General features: G+C 39.7%; 1 protein-coding gene across 1 annotated transcript in view; it reads left to right on the forward strand.

Moving 5' to 3' along the window:
- The window catches only part of LOC140453410 (receptor-type tyrosine-protein phosphatase U-like), a 476,064-nt gene that overhangs the window by 174,025 nt on the left and 276,728 nt on the right, over positions 1-25,311 (forward strand). The window contains exons 9-10 of the mRNA XM_072548057.1: positions 7,249-7,364; positions 9,165-9,342. Of these exons, the coding sequence (XP_072404158.1) occupies positions 7,249-7,364; positions 9,165-9,342 (294 nt within the window). The remainder of the gene's footprint in view (positions 1-7,248; positions 7,365-9,164; positions 9,343-25,311) is intronic.

The following is a 25,311-nucleotide window of genomic DNA, read 5'->3' on the forward strand; positions in this document are numbered from 1 at the left end:
TATTGCAGTAACAAGATCATCAGAACTCCAACCCTGGAGATATCTCTCTCCTTATCCTTCTTCTGCAGTTCTGATCCTAATAAAAGGTGACAACCCAAGTAGTAAGTAGCACTGATCATAGAAAAGGAAAGTCATTGGCTCCCCATGGCTCAATGGATAAAGATGTCAGTTGTTGTCACATTAGGCTGTCCAGCCCAGGTTTATCCTTACCTTCATCTACAATTCGTTTCATAGCCTTGCATCTTCTTCTGACTTTGATCTACTTTATATGTCCACCTCTAACTCCATCACATTCACCAAAAGTAGCAGAATCCATATTTCTGTTACTATCTTCCTGAAGTACCTCAGCAAACTTTGATGAAATTGAAATCTTTGCAATCACCAAATCTCAACAAACCAATCTTAGATTGGCAGATATTTGTTAGGTGACAGTTCTAGAGAGTTACAGAACCAAGTTAAAAATCACACAACACCAGGTTATAGTCCAAAAGGTTTAATTGGAGGCAGGTGCTTTTGAAATTAGTGTTCAAAGTTGGCGTCCACCCCAGTCCAACACCAGCTCCTCTTAGTCATGACTACCATTGAGACCACTAACTGCGGCTCAAAGTGGAGACGATCTCTAAGAAGATCGTGCATATCGACACAGTCATTAAGATTCTGCAGAAATGCAAGAAAGCAGGATGCTTCAAAAGCTAGTGCCTCCAAATAAACCTGTTGGACGAAAACCTGATGTTGTGTGATATTAACTTTGAGAAAATGAGGACTGCAGATGCTGGAGATCAGAGCTTAAAAATGTGTTGCTGGAAAAGTGCAGCAGGTCAGGCAGCATCAAAGGAACAAGAGAATCGACGTTTCGGGCATAAGCCTGATTCCTGAAGAAGGGCTTATGCCCGAAACATCGATTCTCCTGTTCCTTTGATGCTGCCTGACCTGATATTAACTTTGCCCACCCCAGTCCAACATCAGATCCTCCAAATCAGAACCAAGTTAAATAGATACAGATGGTGAGATACAATTAAGTAGCAATCTGCCTCAGGAAAGGGCTTCTGCTCATTTGTTTGCATGTTGTGGTCTTAATCTTTCTTCTTCTATTGCTTGTAGAAGTCTTCCATTTTCAACTCAAATGATGGATATGTTTGTGGAAAAGGATACATCAGGCAATTTCACTGAACATCATTAAGCACTTGCTGATAAATCATGACCTAATTGAATGATGAACCAGGTTTGAGGGACTACTCCTGTTCCTGTGTTAGAATTGGCTTTACCTACTTGATTCATAGCATGTCACTTTTTGCTGAGGGCTTACAATGAGAACAAAATTCAATGCAGATTTCCCTCTGCTGTCCAATTAAAAATCAGGATACTTGTCAAACTGCCCACAGTTTTTAGAAGAATTATGCAAAGATTAATACAAATTTGAGACTGCAGGTACTGCTGTGAAAAGCACTCAGCATTCTTGAATCTGTTCCTATAGATTTACCATGTAACTCAATATAGTCAAAATATACTTCCCCTCTTTCCAATCTATTGTCATTCAGATAATCTGCCTTCCTGCTTTTGGTACCAGTGTGGATAACCTCACATTTATCCAAATTGTACTGCATCTGCCATGTATTTTTCCATTAACTTGTCCAGACCACACTGAAACTTCTCTGCATCCTCTTCAAAGCATACCTTCTCACCCAGCTTTGTGTAATCTACAAACTTGGAGATATGGCCCATAGTTTCCTCATCTGAGGTACTTCAGGAAGATAGTAACAGAAATATGGATTCTGCTACTTTTGGTGAATGTGATGGAGTTAAAGGAGGACATATAAAGTAGACTAAAGTCAGAAGAAGTGCTTCCTATGTGCTGTTTATAATATTCTAAGGGAAAGTTGCCTTTCACTCGACAATTGACAGCTTAGACCCCAATAGTATTTGATCACCAGACTCCTGAAATGAGTAGAAGAGGAATCATAGCATAATTAGCTGGCAGCAAAAGTATAACTGACAATGATAGAGATACACATAAATTGGGGTTGGTTTCTGGAATTCTATGTGCAGCACTGATCTCCATCTTTAAGAAGACATTTGTATCAAACGCAGAAGAGCAACAATTTACTGAATTTATCCCTGGGATGAAGGGCATTGTCTAAAGAGGAAAGACAGAATAATTTTGGGTTATATTCTCTGGATATTAGAAGAATTAGAGGTGAAACATACAAGATTTTGAAAAGACTTGAATAGAGTAGATGCTAAGTGATTGTTTCTGTGGTTAAGGAATCTAAAACACTGAGGCATAGTCTCAGGATAATGTACTAATTATTTAGGAGTGAGATAATAAGTCCCTTCACTCAGAGGATGTGAATCTTTGCCGTTGTCCTCTCCTATCCTCAATGTGTTGAACTCAAGCTGGTAGTCATATTGAATATTGCCCAAGGACTGTTGCCCATTATTTGTGACGTTAATTGATCAGTTTTTGTTTACTCTGCCATTTGATAATGAAGCAAGAGCCATTGCTTAAATTTGCTACCCTGACAATTTTGGCTGTCCACCCAAATCGAGCATTGTTCTTGAGATTTTTCTAACCCGTGGATGACTCAATGAAATGCCACACAATTATTTTTTGGTCCATAGGAATCACAGTCATAGAATCTTTTTGGCGCAGGAACTATAATGTGCCATATATTTTGTATCAACATTTTAAGTACATCTATTTATTTATTCTTAAATCCCTTTATTTTCTCCATACTATTGTTTTTCTTCCACAAATGCCTACCAGTTTGATTTCAATGCTTTTGCTTTCACCTTAGCTCTGTTAAGTTAAGCTATTTCTCAAGAACTCTCTAGCTTGAAGTTCATGCAACTGGGAATATATCGATTTTAATTGCAATTGACCAAGTTTCATTGCTGTTCATGTGAAAATGGGCAAATTCCTGGTTAGATATATAGTTGAGACATTGTGCAAGTATCAAAATTCTAACTCTTTTAAATGCTCCTTCATGAGCAAAGAAAACAATCCTCAACTAAACAAAAAAAAATTAAAGATGAATTCCCCTCTTATTTTGACTCTATGGAACTCCTGGTGAAGAAAGCAAATTTGAATTGAGAGTATGATGTGTGCAACAGCTATGGATTAGGGGTAGACTAACTGCTGCTATGAAGTTTTAGAGGTGAACTGTACCTTTAAGAGAGAGCGAAAGCTCACACAGATCTAGAAAGGCACAGAGGGTACTGAAAAATTTTAAAACGTAACATTTGGTTGTGAAACAAATAGCTGGAACTGAGTTGCAATGATACACAACAAATATAAATTTGGCCAGCTTAAATTATGCCTTAAGATAAAACAAAATCCAATCGAATTTGAATTTTATTGTTTTGATGACATCAAGCCAATGAAACTGTCTGATATTTTGGGGTATAAAAATTAGACAATTTGAGCAGTTAGCCAGAGCAGCAAAAAGCTCTGCGCCAACAGACTGCGCCTGTAGAACCGCTCTCTGAAAGGTACCTTTTCATATAAAATTTATGGAGCAGAAAATTGAAGAAGAAAAGATAAAAATATACAGGAGAATTGACATAGCTGACTAGTTTTGAAATTTGAATTTTTGTGAATCTTTATTGGATAGATTTTCTTGGATCATTCAATTGTTGTTGAGTGGGAGGTAGATTAATTGATCAAAGGAGGTTTACAGTGTGGATAGTTGTTTAATTTTTTTTACTTTGAGTTAAAGAATAAATTGTTAATTTGTTTTCTTTAAATAGTAAGATTTGTTGGTTCTTTGTCACTCATAATTTAACAGATTGCGATATGAGGTGAGCTTTTGTGTACATCTTGTTTAAATTAACAGAAAGGTTTACCCCGTGTCATAACAGTTTAGGGGCTCATCCGGGATCTACACAATCAATTATAACCTGCGTGAAAGGTTCTTCAAATGCAGGAATTGGCAACAAAGGTGCTGGTTTTATCACTGCCTGTGGCTGACCTACCATTTGTCATGTCTGACATATACGGCAAAAGTTAACCACATCCTTGTGGATTCCAGACCAATAGAAATGTTTTTGTACCTTAGCCTGAGTCTTCTGTGCCCCTAGGTGACCTCCTACAAGTAGTTCATGTGCTACCTGGCAACACAATCTGATGCACTTTAGGCCCATTTCTCCTCTGCACTAATGTGCCATGGGCTCCATCTTCGTCTTAGGATTCTATCTTTCAGATAATAACCCTCAGGAGTATTCTCTGCCTCCTTTTCAGAGTACACATCAATATATATATCTTATTATTTTGTCCTGCTGTTGCAAGTCCCTCAGCCTTTCAGGACTAAACACTTCTGTCTGACCCTCTGCCTGTTCAGGTTTTTCCTGCACCATTACATCAAACAGGGTGTGCGCTAACTGAACCTCAACTCCTTCATCTCTCTCTTTAGTTTTTACTTTGTGCTGTGATTTATGATAGTAGGATCTTGTTACTACACAGTCTGGGAAAATACCAGGATATTTTTCTTTTAACTCTTCAGTTTCCTGGTCTTCCTTGTGCTTTTCCACAACAAGGGATGTTACTCCCACCTTGGACCCTGTAAATCATTCCCAAGAGCAAAGTGGATTCCTGGAACTGTCATTCTGTCAATACTCCCGCTGTACCTTTCCCAGTCTTGAGTTGGCACTCCAACTTGATCTTCCATAGGGGAACGCTAAATTTCTATACAACTATCCCACAAATTACCACTCTCTCGAGTGACAGGTCAAAAAGAGTGCAAATTTGTTCATCTCTTACTATTAGAAACTGGTTGGATCCTGTATCACTCAAAATTATAACTTCTTGCCCTTCTCCCCTGTTCTTTCTGAGTAAACATTACCCACGGAGATGAATTCTTTATAGGGATCAGACACTAACTGCATATTTAGCCCGCGCCTAGGCTATGTACTCTGCTGCAGCTCCTCGGCTCTTCTTGGGGTTTCCTTTACAACTTTTACTAATGCCACTGGCTTAGTTTCTTTTACCACATCTTTTCTTTAACAACCAGCGCTGTCACTTTGTGTCCCACTTTACCACAGTGGAAACACCTGAGGCCTTTTGCCTCCTTTCCACCCTCATGGGATTCTTTTTAACCTGTTTATCACAAGTTTTTTTACTTTGTTTTGTAGTGTAGGATCTCCCCTTCTCCCAACTTCTATCCCTCACAGGATGAAATTCTTGCCGGCAGCTTGTCTTATGCACTAATGTGTATTCATCTACTAACTCTGCTACTCTTCTCACTTCCTGAACTTTTGTTCCTCCACGTGAATTCTTATCATCTCTGGAAGCGAGTTTTTAAACTCCTGCAGCAGAATAATCTCGCTTAGAGCCTCACAGGTCTTATCTATTTTAAGGCAAGCACCTATCGATCAAAATGACAATGTTTAATTCTTTCAAACTCAATGTAAATATGACCTGCTTCCTTCTTTATGTTTCTGAACCACTATCTATATGCTTCTGGTGCCAATTCATAAGCACTTAAAATAGCCTGTTTAACCTCTTCATAATCTCGTTACCCCTCATCTCACAGCACAGCAAATACCTCACGAGCTTTGCCTACCAGTTGAGTCTGAACTAGCATTACCCACTAGTCGTTGGACCACTCCATCTGTCTAGCCAATTTTTCAAATTAAATAAAGAAGGTTTTGACATCTTTCTCATCAAAATGTGGCAGAGTTTTGACATATTTGTATGTATCAATACCTTCCTTTTTAATCCCAATCCTGTTAACTTGACTTTGCTAACTAAGTTGCAATTTCTCAAATTCAAATTCTCTCTCTTTTTCTCTCTCTCTTTGCTCAGCTAAAAACCTTCTCTCTTTCTCTTTTCATCTCTCTCTTCTCTCTCTCTCCCTTTGTTTAACGTCTCACTCCATTTTCCTCAATTGTAACTTAAGTTTTTCTACCTCTACTACACTGGTCTGTTTCTCAGACACACCCAATTATTTGAGTAATTCCCTTACAATTTCTGCTTTACTTTTGTCCTTGGTTAAAGCCAATTCTAACCTCTTTGCTAACTGTAAGAGTATGGTCTTTTCTTTCTGAACTTGCTTGGCAAATTTGGGAATCATCTTCAAATCCCAGGACCTCTTTGGCAATTTTAAGAGCCATTTCTCTCACATTTAAATGAACCAACCACAAGTAACCAAAATTAAGCTAGTTGTCTCACCCATGTTTTATTTAAAGATCTAGGACCCTAAATGGCAAGTGTTTAAATCTACTGGGCTTTTCTTTTACCCCAAATATATTCAAATCTATCTAAATCTCAGACTGGATCTGTCTAAGCCTGTCCATATCACAGACGTGAGACCCTAAACTGTTACAACAGGGACTAAATCCTTCTGCTAATTTAAACCAGACACACAGAAAGCTCACCTTGCATTGCAATCTGTTAAATTACGGGTGACAAAAAAAAAACTACCAAATCCCACTATTTAAAGAAAAGCAATTAACAATTTATTCTTTAAGTCCAAAAAAAATTGAACAACAACAATCCACACTGTACACCTCTTTTGTCTGATCAATTTACCTACCTCCCACTCTAAAACAATATACTGATCCAGGAAAACCTGATAAAGCTTTACAAAAAATTCAAAGTCAATTCTTCTTTATGTTTCTGTCTTTTTTTCTTCAGTCTTCTGCTTCACAGATTTCATATGAGAGTACATTTCAGAGAGTGATTCTGCGGGCGCTCTGGCAAACTGCTTAAATGATTTGATTTTTATACCCCAAAACATCGGACCATCTCATCGGCTTGGTGTCATCAAAACAGTAAAATTCAAATTCAATTGGATTTTAGTATCTTGTGGCATAATTTAAACGGTTTGGCCAAATTCAAATTTGTTGTAAATCACAGCAACTCAGCTCCAGGTATTCGTTTCAAAATCAAATGTCACATTTTTTAATTTTTCAGCACACTCAGTGCCTTTCCAGGTCTGTGCCAGCTTTCACTCTCTCTTAAAGGTACAGTACACCTCTGAATTTCATAAAACTGTGTTTATCAACCAAACTATATAAGGAATATTATGCTTCAGTTTTAATATCTGCTTTGATGTTGATGAGAATTTAATGTACAGAAGAAAGAATGAAAGATTCTATTATGTTGTTTGGTTTAGATTTAGATAGAAATGCCCAGAAAATTATTACAATTATCCAATTCTAAACTTAACACATATTTTAGCTACTGTCCTAATTGTCATGCAAAAGCTTTCAGTGAAAGCATGAATGATCAGTTTCTATTTCTGTTTGTAGCTAACACCTCCCACTTTCAGCCACTCAGAGATATGGAGATAAACTCTGGGCAGAATGTAACTTTTCATTGTACTGCACGTGGACAAATTACTCAGCCACAAAGTCTTTTCTTGCAGGTAAGTAAGTTTGTTTTACATCAATCAACTTTAATAACTGAAGTTTATCTTTGGCATCCCTTCAATCTCCAGACCAATTATAGATCACAGAGAAAGATTAAAACATCAACTAATTGTCAAGCAGTCATTGAGTTAACACCTCTAACAGCTAAATTGCATGAAACAAAACATTTCTGCTTTTCAAACCATTATTCTTCAAAATGTAAGATTACAGTTTTTACACATTTAGAGGATCATTTCAAACTCTCGAAAAATTAAACAACAACTGCACCATTTTATCCATTCACCAGCCCCTGTGAAAGACACTTATTTCAGTTGTAATTAACAGACTCAGTTAGTACTACTGAAGTAGTCCATGTCTAAATGCAGAAGACTTGGATAACATTCAGATTTAATAAAAATAGAAAGTGCTAAAAAAATTCAGCAGGTCAGCTGTTGCTGAAAGAGCAGGTAATATAGGTACCTCACATTTGCCAAACACAAAATTTCTCCAACAAGACAGAAAAAGTTATGACCTTGGAGCCCATTAGGTCATTGACTTACAGGTCCCCTAGAGTTAAATAAGAAAGGCTCCCCTCCCCATCATGAAATGACTATGCCTCTTGGATCTGAAAATGAACAGAATCGATTGGTTAATTATCTACATTGCTGTATAGCTTTACAGACCTGCTTAATTTGAGTATCAGATCTTCTAAGCTTATATTCTTTCAACAGGCTTTTAAATTCTGCCTACCTCACACAATTAAATAGCGATTACATAATTGTCAACAAGTACAAAGCAGTTTTGAGCTCATACCATTTGAAACTCGCTTGGTGAACAGATAAAGAAAAGATTAATTCATTCTGTTGATCACCATACAGACACACATCATACTGCTTTCAAGAGATGTGTAGTATTTTATATATAGTATTTTAGCGTGCGATGCAGAAATTGCAACAGCCAATTTACACGTACCCATACTACAATGTGATAGTGACTAAATCATTGGTTTTTATTATGTTGGAGAGTGATAAATACTGGTCAGAATAGAATGGAAAAATCCCTGTTTTTCGACAAAGTAGTTTCTTGGATCTTTAATTTATACCCAAAATAGCATATGAGTCATTGGTTTAATGTCAGAAAAAAGATCAATAACAGATCTAGACTTTTCTCAAAACTCTGGAAGGGGGCTTCAGCCTAATAACTGGGGTCTGAAACTTAAGATGAGCATTGTGCTTGTGTCAGGAGGTGGGCCTGCTGTGCTCATGTTGGGGGCTGGGACAGTGCTACTGACTGAGTCACAGCTGATACTTATACTGCTTCTAATTAATCAGTTCACACCTTCTCACTCTGACCTAAATTTGCAATGACAGAAAGCCACACAAGAACTGTAGTTGGGAGTTTCCACGGTGGGACGAGTTTCATGTTGAGGTCCTGATGCAATGACAGTCAAATTATTTCTGCTTCTACTTCAACTCTAGCATCACAACAAAGATTGCCACACTGGTAGTAGCATGAAACTGTACTTTAAAAAAAAATCCCAGAGTATCAATGGAAACTTTTCCTCCATAATATGGAGTCCGGATGAAGTTATTTGATGTGTTGTAAAACTACTGTGAGGTTTACCACCCTCCACTAATTGTGCTTTGAATGTCATCATGTCCAAAATACGCTGTACGATTTATGTCGGTGCAAAGTCACAACTACTGTACGTTGGAACAAGTTGTGCTGTTTGAGTGACCACCTGATTAAATGTTTTGCACATTTTCTCCCTAAATTGCTGTTATATTTTAACATTACTGTATTGATTTCACGAACAGAGACAGCACGGAGGCGTAATCAATCCATCAGCACAGCCAGAACGCATCAAACCTACAATATTAATTGCAACCTTTCATCTACAACAGTTGACAAAGCAAAACCAGGACCTGTATCGTTGTGTGATTCAGTCTGAAAGTGGATCAGGAGTGTCTAACTTTGCAGCATTGATTGTTAAAGGTAACTTTGTTGTTCAAGGTTTTCTTGTACAGTGCGCTAGGGTAAGATTGCTACTTATTATTAACATACAATTCCTTTCATTTAGTTCTTGTCCTAGTTCCTGAATCTTTATCTGGCAATTTCAAACAGTTATGATAAAATAAAACAAAGAACTGCAGATGCTGGAAATCAGAAACAGAAATTGCTGGAAATCTGAGCAGATCTGGTAGCATCTGCAGAACAAAACAGAATTATTGTTCAGTATAATTCTGAAGATGTTGTCAGCAGACTTTCTCTCCACAGATGTTGCCAGACCTGCTGAGTTTCTCCAGCAATTTTAGAATCTTACATACTTCCCATCAGAGAATGTCACTTATCAGCTCGTTAGAGGCCGGTGTTCTTATTTAGTATGGGTTCTTCTGTACTTCATGGAAGCTCAGGTCAGATTTCTAGACTTATTTAAACAATGCATGACAAGCATGGATAGGGTAAATAGACAAGGTCATTTCCCTGGAGTGGGGATGTCCAGACTAAAGGTCATAGGCTTAGAGTGAGAGGGGAAAGATTTAAAAGGGACCTAAGGGGCAAAGTTTTCACGCAAAGGGTGGTGCATGTACAGAATGAACTGCTGGAGGAAGTGGTGGAGGCTGGTACAATTAGAATGTTTAAAAGGCATCTGGATGATTATACAGAGGAACCTCGATTAACCGAACGAGATGGGTGGGCACTATTTCACTCGGATAATCGATTATTCAGTGAATTAACGAAGTGCCTTTCCTCTGGGGCTCATCCCTGCCCGCCCGTCCCCAACCCTGTCCAACACTGCTCCCCACCCGCCCCCAACCCAGTCCAACACCGACCCCCCCCCTAACCAAGTCCAACACCGACCCCCCCCCAACCAAGTCCAACACTGCCCCCCAACCACCCCTCCAACCCCATCCAACATCGCACCCTGCCCCTGCCCACTCTCCAGGGCAGCCAGACTGTACACTAGCAACAAGACTCCTGCTGCCGCTGTTGCTGCTGCTTTTGTGGGGTAAGTCTCCAAATAACACACACGCACACACACAAATTTTTACTGCAACATTTTGACAGGTTTGACCTTTACCCTGTACAGGACAAGGTTGGAGAGATTATCTGGGGAAGGTAGGTTTAGAGTACACCCCTGTGTAGAACTCCAGGGAAATGTGGGCGGCGGGGGGGGAGGGGGTGGGGGAGAGAAAGAGTGCTGGTGGTCAGTTATTTGGAGACAGTGCCTGTTTAATAACTGTAAACAAAAGACGCGATCACTGGTGGAAACCTCGAGATTTCCTTCAGATAATCCGATATTCAGATAATTGATATTCGGATAATCAAGGTTCCTCTGTATGAATAAGAAGAGTTAAGAGAGATATGGGTTGAGTGCTGGCAAATGGGACTAAACTAATTTAGGATATCTGGTCAGCATGGACGAATTGGACTATTCATCTCTATGACTTGATGATGCTAATGTTTATTCATAATACATGCATGAAAATAATGCAGTTGAGCTCAATGATCTCACTTGCACCAGCTTCAGTCTTCCAGCAGTCTTCTGTCATGTGACCACTGAACTCATAGGTACATCACAGCATACCCCAGAGGCACATACCCAATGTTCATTAAACTCCAAGCCTACATCTCTTCCATTATTTTCTAAGTTTGCAACATCATCAATAGAAACTATTTTCTGCATACTTTCAATTGAAACATTTCACTAAAGTATTTCAATTTAACTGAATGTATTTCTAATCCACCATCTCCTTCTGAAGTCTGTTGTTCAGAGATATATGTTCTGTAAGAATTTCCCTGCAATGGTCATTTGAAATGATGTAGGAAGGCAATGGCTGAAGATTGGCCTGAAACTACTTTCAGCAGCTGAAATTACATTAGTTGATTAATAACATCACTTCAAATCCTATGGTTTAAAAGATTTGTTGCCAGCAGCCTGCCACATCAGTATGAAGTGGGTGTTCATTGAGAGGGTACAGTTCATCTTGACTGGGCACCAATTAGTTTCTTTCTTGCATATCTTCTGTTGAAAAACATCATTTGACAACAAAAGACCAATGAATAATGAAGTTGCACCATCCAGGAACAGCTGAGATATATCAACATTTAACTTTCGTAACAGTATAATGACATAGAGTAATAGAGTCATGCAGCATGGAAACAGACCTTGCCGAACAGAATCCCAAACTGCCTGCTCCTGGCTCCTATCCTATTCATTTATCCATCCAAATGTCTCTTAAACATTGTAATTGTACCCACATCCTCCACTTTCTCAGGAAGTTCATTCCATATGTGAACCATCCTCTGTGTAAATAAAAAGCCTCCTATGTCTTTTTTAAATGTCTCCTCTCACATTCACAGTCTTGAATTTCCCCATCTTTGAGAAAAGACAATTACCATCAACTCTGTCTATATCTCTCATTAATTTATAAATTTCTATTAGGTTAGCTCTCAACCTGCTATGCTCCAGTGAAAAAAGTGCCAGCCTATCCACCATTTCTTTATAACTCAAACTTTCTATACCAGGCAACATCCTTGTAAATATCTTCTGAAACTTCTTCAACTTGATAATATCCTTCCAATGACTGGGTGACCAGAAGTGGGTACATCTTGAGGCTCAGAGAAAGTGAGGACTGTAGATCAGATGTCAAAGTGTGGCACTGGAAAGCGCAGCAGGTCAAGCAGCATCCGAGGAGCAGGAGACTCAAAGTTCTGGACATAAGCAGGGTCCCAATGAAGAGCTTATGCCCGAATAATTGACTCTTTTGCTCCTTGGATGCTGCCTGACCTGCTGTGCTTTTCCAGTGCCACACTTTTCGACATCTTAAGGTTCTTATGCCATATACTCAAGTCTAGGATAAAGAGAGGAGTGGATCATCAGGAAGACTGCAGAGTATAAATTCACTTTTCAAGTCTCATATCAGATCTGCAAATCATTAACAAAAGTCCCTTCAGGGATTGCTTTTGGCACTGGAAGATTTGCTGTCAAGATGGTTGAAACCACATCTGTTGTTATTGCAAAACATTTTAGATGAGAAGACAATAAAAGAAGAATTTCAAAATTGATTATTTCTGTTTCTGACAGTATGCTGGGAACATGAGCTTTCTACATTTTCTCGACTCTCATTCAAAAGTAGAATATCATTATTATGCTTTAGTACTACTGAAAGACTTTGCTGAAGTGCAGATTTTCTTGTTTTCTACAACTTTGCAAATCTCATCTGGCTCACTGTTTGTTGCTGCTTTAAAAATTATTATGACCATTTTCTAAAGCTGAAAGTATTGGAACTTTCATTTTATCTTCAGTAGCCACACATACTACCCCTTTATTAACATTCCCGGTCACACAAACTAAAGGGGTTGGTGAAGAATTCTACTTACTCTTATAAAAACAAAAGACTGTAGATAATGGAAATGTGAAATAAAACAAAAATTGCTTGAGTAACTCAGTAGATCTGGTAGCATCTTTGGAGAAACAGAGTAATGTTTCAAGTTTCAAAAAACTTCAGAATAGAATAGGAATAGAAAATGATATTTTTAAGCTGTTGAAAAAGAGGCAGTAGGAACGAGTGCTACAGATGATAAGGACACCCAGAGAAAAAGACAAGGAGACTATGAATGGTGGGAAAGGAGAGATAGAGATGTAAAATAGGTGTACATGTTAAGTATCAAAAGGTCTGGAGCTCAAGTTTTCGGTACGATTGGAATGTTGTCAGGGACCTAAGCATTTGCAACGTTCAGTGCCTCCAACCATTTCTTGATATCACCTAGAGTGAATCAATTTGGCTGAAGACTAGTATCAGTAATGCTGGAGACCACTAGAGGAGGATGGTACATGATAATCAGCAACAGGTCTCCTTATCCATGTTTAACATGTGCCATGAGACTTAATGAGTCTTGCTAAGTTTGCAGATGATACAAAGATAGGTAGGGGGACAGATAGCATTGAGGTGGTAGGGAGGCTGCAGAGGATTTGGACAGGTTAGGAGAGTGGGCAAGGAACTGGCAGATAGAGTACAACGTGGGGAAGTATGAGGTCGGGCACTTTGCTAGGAAGAACAGAGGTTTGAACTATTTTCTAATAGGGGAGAAAATTCAGAAGTCTCAAGTGCAAAGAGACTTGGGAGTTCTTCCCCAGATTCTCTCAAGGTAAACTTGCAGGTTGAGTCAGTAGTTAGGGAGGCAAATGCAATGATGGCATTTATTTTGAGAGGACTTGAATATAAAAGCAGGGATATACTTCTGAGGCTCTATAAGGCTCTGGTTAGGCCACTTTTGGAGTATTGTGCGCAGTTTTGGGCCCAATATCTCAGGAAGGATGTAATGGCCCTGGAGCATGTCCAAAGGAGGATCACTAGAATGGTGCCAGGAATGAAAAGCTTTACATATGAAGAACATTTGAGGACCCTGGATCTATACTCTATGGAGTTTAGAAGGATGAGGGGTGGTGGGGGGGATTGACTTGAAACATACAGAATACTGAATGGCCTGAACAGTGTAGATGTTGGGAAGATGTTTCCATTGATAGGAGAGGTTAGGACCCGAGGGCACAGCCTTAGAGCAGAGTCACAGATACATAGAGATGTACAGCGCGGAAACAGATCCTTCAGTACAACTTGTCCATGCAGACCAGATATCCCAACCCAACATTGACAATCCAAAATCAGTCCTTGCCTTTCCAAATGCATGTACATCCTGTCCCTCCAGATTCCCTCCAACAACTTGCCCACCACTGACATCGGGCTCACTGGTCTATAGTTCCCTGCCTTGTCCTTACCACCTTTCTTAAACAGTGGCACCATGTTAGCAACCTCCAGTCTTCCAGCACATCACCTGTGACTATCAATGATGCAAATATCTCAGTAAAAGGCCCACCAATCACTTCCCTCGCTTCCCACAGAATTCTAGGGTACACCTGATCAGGTCCTGGGGATTTATCCACTTTTATGCATTTCTAGACATCCAGAACTTCCTCCTCTGTAATATGGACATTTTGCAAGATGTCACCATCTATTCTCCTACATTCTATTCTTCCATGTCCTTTTCCACAGTAAATACTGATGCAAAATACCTGTTTAGTATCTCCCACATCTCCTGCGGCTCCACACAAAGGCTGCCTTGCTGATCTTTGAGGGCCCTATTCTCTCTCTAATTACCCTTTTGTACTTAATGTATTTGTAAAAACCCTTTGGATTCTCATTAACCCTATTTGCCAAAACCATTTCATGCCCCCTTTTTGTACTCCTGATTTCCCTCTTGAGTATACTCCTACAATTTTTTACTCTTCTCAGGATTCACTCGATCTATCCTGTCTATACCTGATATATGCTTTTTTCTTTTTCTTAACCAAACCTCAATTTCTTTAGTCATCCAGCATTCTCTACATATACCAGCCTTTCCTATCTGGCGGAGGTAGATACTGCAGATGCTGGAGATTAGAGTCAAGGTTAAAGTGGTGCTGAAAAGGCATAGCAGTTCAGGCAGCATCCGAGGAGCAAGAAAATAGATGTTTTGGGCAAAAGCCCTTTTTTCCTGATGAAGGGCTTTTCATTGATTTTCCTGTTCCTCAGATGCTGCCTGACCTGCTGTGCTTTTCCAGCACCACTCTAATCTTGATAGTCTTTGCTTTCACCCTGACAGGAATATACTTCCTCTGGACTCTCATTATCTAATTTCTGAAGGCAGTGCATTTTCCAGCCGTCCCTTTACCTACGAACATCTGGACCCAATCAGCTTTTGAAAGTTATAGAGTCACAGAGTCATAGAGAGTCACGGAAACAGACCCTTCGGTCCAACCCATCCATGCCGACCAGATATCCCAACCCAATCTAGTCTCACCTGCCAGCACCCGGCCCATATCCCTCCAAACCCTTCCTATTCATATACCCATCCAAATGCCTCTTAAATGTTGCAATTGTACCAGAGTCCACCACATCCTCTGGCAGCTCATTCCATACAGTACTACACTCTGTGTGAAAAGGTTGCCCTTAGGTCTCTTTTATATCTTTCCCCTCTCACCTTAAACCTATGCCCTCTAGTTCTGGAGTCCCCAACCCCAGGGAAAAGACTTTGTCTATTTATCCTATCCATGCCCCTTATAATTTTGTGAACCTCTAGAAGGTCACCCCTCAGCCTCCAACGCTCCAGGGAAAACAGCCCCAGCCTGTTCAGCCTCTCCCTGTAGCTCAGATCCTCCATCCCTAGCAACATCCTTGTAAATCTTTTCTGAACCCTTTCAAGTTTCATAACATCTTTCCAATAGGAAGGAGGCCAGAATTGCATGCAATATTCCAACAATGGCCTAACCAATGTCCTGTACAGCCACAACATGACCTCCCAACTCCTGTACTCAATGCTCTGACCAATAAAAGAAAGCATACGAAACGCCTTCTTCACTATCCTATCTACCTGCGACTCCACTTTCAAAGAGTTATGAACCTGCACTCCAAGGTCTCTTTGTTCAGCAACACTCCCTAGGACCTTACCATTAAGTGTATAAGTCCTGCTAAGATTTACTTTCCCAAAATGCAGCACCTTGCATTTATCTGAATTAAACTCCATCTGCCACATCTCAGCCCATTGGCACATCTGGTCAAGATCCTGTTGTAATCTGAGGTAACCCTCTTCGCTGTCCACTACACCTCCAATTTTGGTGTCATCTGCAAACTTACTAACTATACCTGTGTGCTCACATCCAAATTATTTATATAAATGATGAAAAGTAGTGGACCCAGCACCGATCCTTGTGGCACACTATTGGTCACAGGCCTCCAGTCTGAAAAACAACCCTCCACCACCACCCTCTGTCTTCTACTTTTGAGCCAGTTCTGTATCCAAATGGCGAGTTCTCCCTGTATTCCATGAGATTTAACCTTGCTAATCAAGGGAATCAACCTTGTTCCCATGGGGAACCTTGTCGAACGTCTTACTGAAGTCCATATAGATTACATCTACTATTCTGCCCTCATCAATCTTCTTTGTTAATTCTTCAAAAAACTCAATCAAGTCTGTGAGACATGATTCCCACACACAAAACCATGTTGACTATCCCGAATCAGTCCTTGCCTTTCCAAATACATGTACATCCTGTCCCTCAGGATTCCCTCCAACAACTTGCCCACCACTGAGGTCAGGCTCACCGGTCTATAGTTCCCTGGCTTGTCTTTACCACCCTTCTTAAACAGTGACACCACGTTTGCCAACCTCCAGTCTTCCGGCACCTCACCTGTGACTATCGATGATACAAATATCTCAGCAAGAGGCCCAGCAATCACTTTTCTAGCTACCCACAGAGTTCTTGGGTACACCTAATCAGGTCTTGGGGATTTATCCACTTTTAACCGTTTCAAGACATCCAGCACTTCCTCCTCTGTAATCTGGACATTTTGTAAGATGTCACTATCTATTTCCCTTCAGTCTATATCTTCCATATCCTTTTCCACAGTAAATACTGATGCAAAATATTCATTTAGTATCTCCCCCATTTTCTGTGGCTCCACACAAAGGCCGCCTTGCTGATCTTTGAGGGGCCTATTCTCTCCCTAGTTACCCTTTTGTCCTTTAATATATTTGTAAAACCCCTTTGGATTCTCCTTAATTCTATTTGCCAAAGCTATCTCATGTCCCATTTTGCCCTCCTGATTTCCCTCCTACTTTCTTTATACTCATCTAAGGATTCACTCAATCTATCCTGTCTATACATGACATATGCTTCCTTCTTTTTCTTAACCAAACCCTCAATTTCTTCAGTCATCCAGCATTCCCTACACCCACCAGCCTTCCCTTTCATCCTGACAGGAATATACTTTCTCTGGATTCTTGTTATCTCATTTCTGAAGGCTTCCGATTTTCCAGCCATCCCTTTACCTGCGAACATCTGCCTCCAATCAGCATTCGAATGCTCTTGCCCAATACCGTCAAAATTGGCCTTTCTCCAATTTAGAGCTTCAACTTTTAGATCTGGTCTATCCTTTTCCATCACTATTTTAAAATGAATAGAATTATGGTCTCTGGCCCCAAAGTGCTCCCCCACTGACACCTCAGTCACCTGCCCTGCCTTATTTCCCAAGACTAGTTCAAGTTTTGCACCTTCTCTAGTAGGTACATCCACATACTGAATCAGAAAATTGTCTTGTGCACACTTAAGAAATTCCCCTCCACCTAAACCTTTAACACTATGGCAGTCCCAGTCTATGTTTGGAAAGTTAAAATCCCCTACCATAACCGCCCTATTATTCTTATAGATAACTGAGATCTCCTTACAAATTTGTTTCTCAATTTCCCTCTGACTATTAGGGGGGTCTATAATACAATCCCAATTAGGTGATCATCCCTTTCTTATTTCTCAGTTCCACCTAATTAACTTCCCTGGATGTATTTCCGGGAATATCCTCCATCAGTACAGCTGCATTGCTATCCTTTATCAAAAATGCCACTTCCCCTCCTCTCTTGCCTCCCTTTCTATCCTTCCTGTAGCATTTGTATCTTGGGACTTCAAGCTGCCAGTCCTGTCCATTCCTGAGCCATGTTTCTGTAATTGCTTTGATATCCCAGAATAGAGGGAAGACCTTTTACAACAGAAATAAGGAGAAACATCTTCAGCCAGAGAGTGGTGAATCTATGGAATTCATATCCACAAAAAGCTGTGGAGGCCAGATTATTGGGTATATTTACGACTGAGGTAGATCGGTTGTTGATTGTCAAGGGGATCAAGGGCTACAGGGAAAAGGAGGTTGAGAAACTTATCAGCCATGATTGAATGGCAGAGCAGATGCGATGGGCTGAATGACCTAATTTCTGCTCCTATGTCTTATGAGATCCAGTCAATGTTGAGGAATCCCAGTACAACTCATACCCAACAACATAGTAATGTGCCACCATGTCCTGCCAGTGCAACAGGAGATAACCAGGAATGTTGATGGTGGTGTTTAGGACATTGTTTCTCAGATACAATTCCATGAGTATGGCTATGTCGGGCTGTTGCTTGACTAGTCTGAGGCACCCTATGACCTGTATTTCCTTGTTTGCAATGATGGACCAGTACTGCTCACAAAACAAAGCTCTTCACTGTTGTTAGGTACGTGTGACTACAATAAATCAAATCAAAATCAAATCAACTAGCCATGAGATGTTAGTAAAGAGCATTTTGTAGGGTCAACTAGATTGTTTTTGCTGTGGTCATTTCTGGTGTCTCGGCCAATGCCAGATGGTCTGTCCGGTTTTGTTTCTGTGTTGAGACTTCCTAGAAATTGATTCAAAATGGGTGGTTTGTTTGGCTATTTCAGAAGGCAGTTGAGAATCAACCACATTGTTATGGCCCTGGAGTCGCATGTAAGCCATATCATTTAACAATGACAGGTTTCCTTTCCTGAAAGAGATTTGTTAACCTGTATATAATGTTTCTGTGATTCATATACCAGAGATTCTACCACTAAACTATGAAATCTATTTCCATTTAATAGTTTAGTGCTTTTCTATTCTTCTTGCCAAAATGGCCAAACAGGATACAAAGATGTCTGTCAGTGTTACAGCAATTTGTTCTCTTGTCTCCCTTAACATTCTGGGATAGATCCCATCAGGATCCGGGAACTTATCCACCTTAATACTTTTTAGGATGCACAACAGCTCTTCCTTTTTACTAGCAATATGGCTTAGAAATTCAATACTCCCTGTTGTGGTTCTGTTCGCCGAGCTGGGAATTTGTGTTGCAGATGTTTCGTCCCCTGTCTAGGTGACATCCTCAGTGCTTGGGAGCCTCCTGTGAAGTGCTTCTGTGATGTTTCCTCCGGCATTTATAGTGGTTTGTCTCTGCTGCTTCCGGTTGTCAGTTCCAGCTGTCCGCTGCAGTGGTCGGTATATTGGGTCCAGGTCGATGTGTTTGTTGATAGAATCTGTGGATGAGTGCCATGCCTCCAGGAATTCCCTGGCTGTTCTCTGTTTGAGGCACAGGTACTGCATACTTAAGCTACTGGACCTGTGCCTCACAACACACTTCACATTCAACAACCAAATATATGAACAAATCAACGGCACACCCATGGGCTCACCCATCTCTGGACTCATCGCAGAAGCTGTAATGCAAAGATTAGAACAAACAGTCTTACCGCAAATTCAACCCAAATGCTGGGTCAGATATGTAGATGACACCTTTGCAATCATTAAAAACACAGAAATAGAAAACACACACCGGATCATCAATGCCACACTCACAGGAATCCGATTCACTAGAGAGGAAGAAAAGGACAATCAACTCCCATTCCTAGATGTGATGGTACAGAGAACACCGAACGGAGAATTCACCACAAAGGTATACAGGAAAGTCACACACACAGACCAAGACCTGAACCACGAAAGCAACCACCCCATTACACACAAAAGAAGTTGCATCAAGACACTGTTCAAAAGGGCCACAACACACTGTAGTACACCAGAACTGCAAAAAGAGGAAGAAGAACACCTATACAATGTATTCGCCAAAAATGGATACCCCCGCAATTTCATCAACAGATGCCTAAGGACATGCCACAACCCAAAGGACTAGCCACACTACCATACATCAAGAACATTTCTGAACTGACAGCCAGACTACTATGACCACTAGGACTCATAACAGCACACAAACCAACAGCCACTCTCAGACAACAACTCACCAGGACAAAGGACTCGATACCCAGCATGAGAAATGATTGGGAGATGCCAGTGTTGGACTGGGGTGTACAAAGTTAAAATCACACAACACCAGGTTATAGTCCAACAGGTTTAATTGGAAGCACCTAGCTTTCGGAGCAACGCTCCTTCATCAGGTGATAGTGGAGGACTCATCGTAACACAGAATTTATAGCAAAAATTTGCAGTGTGATGTAACTGAAATTATACATTGAAGAATTGATTGTCTGTTAAGCCTTTTATCTGTTAGAATACAGTGATAGTTTCACTTCTTTCATGTGTAAATCACAAAAACCTTTTTTTTTAAAGTTGCATTCTCGGGTTAGCTCACGAGAAAAACCAACGTAGTGTACAAAATCCCATGCAAGGACTGCACAAAACGCTACATAGGACAAACAGGAAGACAGCTAACGATCCGTATCCATGAACACCAACTAGCCACGAAACGACGTGACCAGCTATCCTTAGTAGCCACACATGCGGATGACAAGCAACATGAGTTCGACTGGGACAACACTACTATTATAGGACAAGCCAAACAGAGAACAGCCAGAGAATTCCTAGAGGCATGGCACTCATCCACAGATTCAATCAATAAGCACATCGACCTGGACCCAATATACCAGCCACTGCAGTGGACAGCTGGAACTGACAACCGGAAGCGGCAGAGACAAGCCACTATAAATGCCGGAGGAAACATCACAGAAGCGCTTCACAGGAGGCTCCCAAGCACTGAGGATGTCACGTAGACAGGGGACGAAACGTCTGCAACACAAATTCCAAGCTCGGCGAACAGAACCACAACAATGGGCACCCGAGCTACAAATCTTCTCACAAACTTTGAATTCAATACTCCCTTCCCCGAGATCATCCTCCACCAATTCCTTCTCTTTTATGAATGCTGACACAAAATATTGGTATTGGACCTTACCTACCTCTTCTGGCTCCACACATAGATTCCCTACTTTGTCCTTGAGTGAGCCAACCCTTTCCCTGGCTACTATCCTTAATTTCCTTATTTAGCCATGATGCAATCTTCTTAAAAAGCCTTTGTTTCTCACTTCGATGAATCTTGGCTGAGAATTATTAAATGGTGCAGGTTCACCTTAGCTAGATCAACCTTCATACCCTTATAGTTACCTTTATTTAAGCTTAAAACACTTTTCACTTTCAACCTAACATTAAATTCTATTGTGCTGTAATTGCTGTCATCTGCAGACTTCTTCAGTAAGAAGTTAATAATTAATTCTATCTCTTAGTACATTACCAGGTGTCAGAAAGATTGTTCCCTAGTTGGCTCTTGAACGTATTGTTTTCAGAAATTGTCCTGAAGGCACTCTATAAGCTAAGCTTCTAAATGACCTTTTACTAATGATCTTCCAATTTACATGTAAATAAGCTCCCCCTGATTATTACCATATATTTCTTATTTTCTCCATTTATTTCTTTCTAATTACTCTGACCTTGTAACTACTGTTAAATGGCTTATGAACTATTTTCACAAATGTCAATTTATCCTTTACCATTTCCTGCCTTAACCCAAAGTGGTTCTACATCTTAATCTTCAAGTTATGGTCCTATCTAGGGACTGAACTAGAACCATCCTTACTTGTAAATAAAACCAACCATTCTAACTGTGTAATTCAAAAAACTGGAGAGACCTGACTCTTTCTGAGCTCTTATTTCCTCTTTGCTAAACATTGTATTAATCATCTGGCATTCTTTCCAAAGTGAATGGTGATCAAAGACTGGAACAAGTTGCAAGTACTCCTTAATCTGGGAATTACTGCTCCTGAGTTTGGATTATTCCATATTATCGTAGTTCAGTTTCATGTAGATTAGTTTAACACTAGCTTATCTTTCATGGCTAGAAACTCATGCAGCCCAAGAAAGGCAATCACATCGATGCTAGGATTACCAGTGTACAATGGGAATGTGGAAGTCTGAGCATTGCTTGAGGAAGCATCCTCATCCACCTTCAGGATCAGATCTGGAAGGCATCATCAGGCACAATTTTAGTATTATTAGTAAATAGCATCCAGTGAAGTTCGCTTAAACCTCAACTGTATTTTTCATAAAACCTATTTAAGATGATTTAACTTTTGTCTTAGTCAGCACCATGAATGCCCTGACTTCAGATTGGAAAAAAAATCTTTCTGTTTAAGATTGCATTGAACGGAAGCTACTATTGACCTACATTCCTTTGGATTAAGTGCTCAAGTATAATCCTGAAGTCCAGATCCTAAAAACTACTGCAATGGTTTTCAACTGTATGCCATGGCTAGGTGAGAATTATGCCTGAACTACCACTCGTATGATCCTGCCTGATCATCCACCTCAGCTTCCTGTTCCTATTTTCTCCCCATAATCTTTTATCTCTCTAATCCTAAAACCTGTATCTAACTTCTTTTTAAAAGCATTCACTGTTTTGGTCCCACCTACTTTCTGGCCAAGAACAGAAAAAGTGAAGGCTTTAATAGGATTATCTCATTGTAAAAAGAAATGAGAAATCAGGACATTTTGAGGAATATGTGGACTTTATCAGAAATTTGTTCATAATTCCAGTAGGATAACTGTGCTTTTAACAAATTTGTTAAAGCAAAAGTGGTCAGCAGAATGCTAAGCCGGATTTGAGAAACTAGATGGTAATCTAAATAAAAGGAGCAAAATTAGCCATCCCTGATATTTTCAGAATGTCAATTAATGCTAGTGATTTGGGAGTGGATGCTGTCTTCTTACAAAATGATGAGTCATGAATAGAGAGGCCAATGGGGTACTTCTCTATGAGTTCAAACCAATGTCAATTGATGTATTGTCCTGTGGAAAGCAAGAAGTTGGAATTGGTGTTTACTGTGCAGTGCTTTGAAATTTATATCTGACATGGAAATAAGGAAATGCTCATTTATACTGATCAAAATACACTGACCTTGAATAAAAAGTTTGGAAATCTAATGCCATACAATTCAGGTAGAGTCTTAGTTGCAACAAGTTAAAGTAAAAAATACTGATGCCACTAGAAAAGATAAATTATATCCAGTAAAATGTTGGAGTAAGTTAAATGTTTATAAAATGCTACAACTGTTTTAAGTTGTATAAGAAGGGAGAAAGATTAAACAAATGAAAGTCTTGTGTTTATGTATCACCTGTTTTGTAATGAAACATACTTTTGAAAATTTCCCTAAAGATGAAGGCAGTTAAGACTATGTCTTTTTGTTTTGTGCCTTTTACAAAATTATGATCTGAAATGAGATAGTGCTATTTTAAAACTAATGTTTGAAAAGTGGCTGCAATTTTAAAAGCAAGTAGTCTGACACCCATGGTAAGCATCAGAACCAATTGTTTGAAAAAACTTTTGAATTCCTGAAGTTTTTAAAGCCAAGGGGCTGTATTGATGCAGATCTGGCTAGAATTAAGAACTTGATTTATCTATGGACTAGTAGTGACCAGTTATCAATGACTGAAATCTTTTGCTTGTCAACAATGGTGTGATTGGTTCCCAAGTGACTGATGAACTTGGAACTGGGAGCCAGTTACAGAGAGAGAAGTGATAATCCTTCTCTTGCTGGGGAGTGGTCCCTCTGTTCTCTGGTGTCAAAATTCACCCAAACCTGAAAGTAACAAGTTTATCTTTCCTGCAACAATTGTTATAAGCTGTAACATTTAACTGATAAGTCATAGAGTTTTTAATAAGGGAACTGGCCACCATATGCAACGCAGCCAATGCAAGTGTCCAAGTAAAACATTTGAAGCAGTGTACTGGCCATAGAAGAATCATAAAGATCATCTCAACAACAGAGCCTGGAAACAAAGACCATTGAACTGTCTTTCCAGTTTTTCCCTCTGCCCATTTTCTTTCTCTGTGTGTATGTAAAGGTTTAGAGTTTTAACTCGTAGTGTTATAAGCTGACAGTTTACAACTGTTTACCCGTAGCTGAAACTTAATTACTTGTAATAAATAGTAATTCTAGCAATTGTTAAAAATAAAATCCTGCTCTCTATTTAACTGGATCTGAAAACAAGATGCATTAAGAAATGTTGCATACATTTTAAAATTAACTTTTGTGATGACTCTGGAAGAGTGCACTTTGGTTTTTAGTGTGCTTCCCTAGTGATTCATAGTAGTACTTTTCTGCAAAACATAACTTCATTGCTTTAAAATGACTTTACATTAATATATCACAATCCCCCAATCCAAACAGAATTTAGAGAGCAGATGTTGAGGAGAGAAGACAGGATGAAATGAACAGGCAGCAATACAAATTAAAAATGTGAGTTTTGAGGCTTTTTGAAAGTGGAAAAGAGAACTGATGCAAAATAGTTCACATATGTGGATTGAAGTAGATGACATTACAGTATCGGGGCAAAAGGAACTATCATCTTGCACAAACTTGATGCTGTAAAGTATTTTACAGCAGCAGCATATCATTTGAGGTGTACTCATTTTGCGTAGGAAATACAACAGCTGATTGCACACAAAAGTTCCCTAAAGCAGCAACGTGACAACGTGTTTTAGCAATTTTGGTTAAGGGATAGTATGGACCAAAATACCAGGGAGAACATCTTTTTTGTTTGTGAGAGGGCAAACCAGGCTCAGTTTAACTTCTCTTGAAAGACAGCATCTTAAACAACAGAATAATCTGTGACCAGTGGTGTTCTGTAGGGATTAATGTTGGGTCTATCGTTTGTCATTGATATAAATGTTTTGGATGATAATTTAGGAAGCATGGTTAGTAAGTTTGTGGATAATACCAAAATTTGTGGTATAGTGGACAGTGAAAAGGGTTATCTAAAATATAGTGATCTTGATCAGTTGGGCCAATGGGCCAAGGAGTGGCAGATGGAATTTAACTGGGATAAATGTGAGGTGTTGTATTTTGATAAGATGAACAAGGACAGGGCTTACACAGTTAATAGAAGAGTCCTGGGAATGTTGTCAAATAGAGCGACCTTGGGTTCAGGTATGTAGTTCTTTGAAAGTTGTGTCATAGGTAGACAGCGTGGTAAAGAACCTGTTTAGTACATTTGCTTTCATTGCTCACACCATAGAGTGGAGGAGTTGGGATGTCATGTTGTGAGTGTACAAGATGTTGATGAGGCCCATTTTGGAGTATTGTGCACAGTTCTGGTCGTCCTGCTTAAGAAGGATATTGGAGAGGGTGCAGAAAAGATCAACAAGGATGTTACCAGGACTGGTGAGTTTAGTGAGGAGAAGCTGGGACTTTTTTCACTGGAGGATAAAAGGTTGAGGGGTGAACCAGAACCTGACTCCTGTAAGATAGCACTCGGAACAGTCCT

The sequence above is a fragment of the Chiloscyllium punctatum genome, chromosome 27 (assembly GCF_047496795.1).
Source record: "Chiloscyllium punctatum isolate Juve2018m chromosome 27, sChiPun1.3, whole genome shotgun sequence".
In the NCBI taxonomy this organism is placed as follows: Eukaryota; Metazoa; Chordata; class Chondrichthyes; order Orectolobiformes; family Hemiscylliidae; genus Chiloscyllium; species Chiloscyllium punctatum.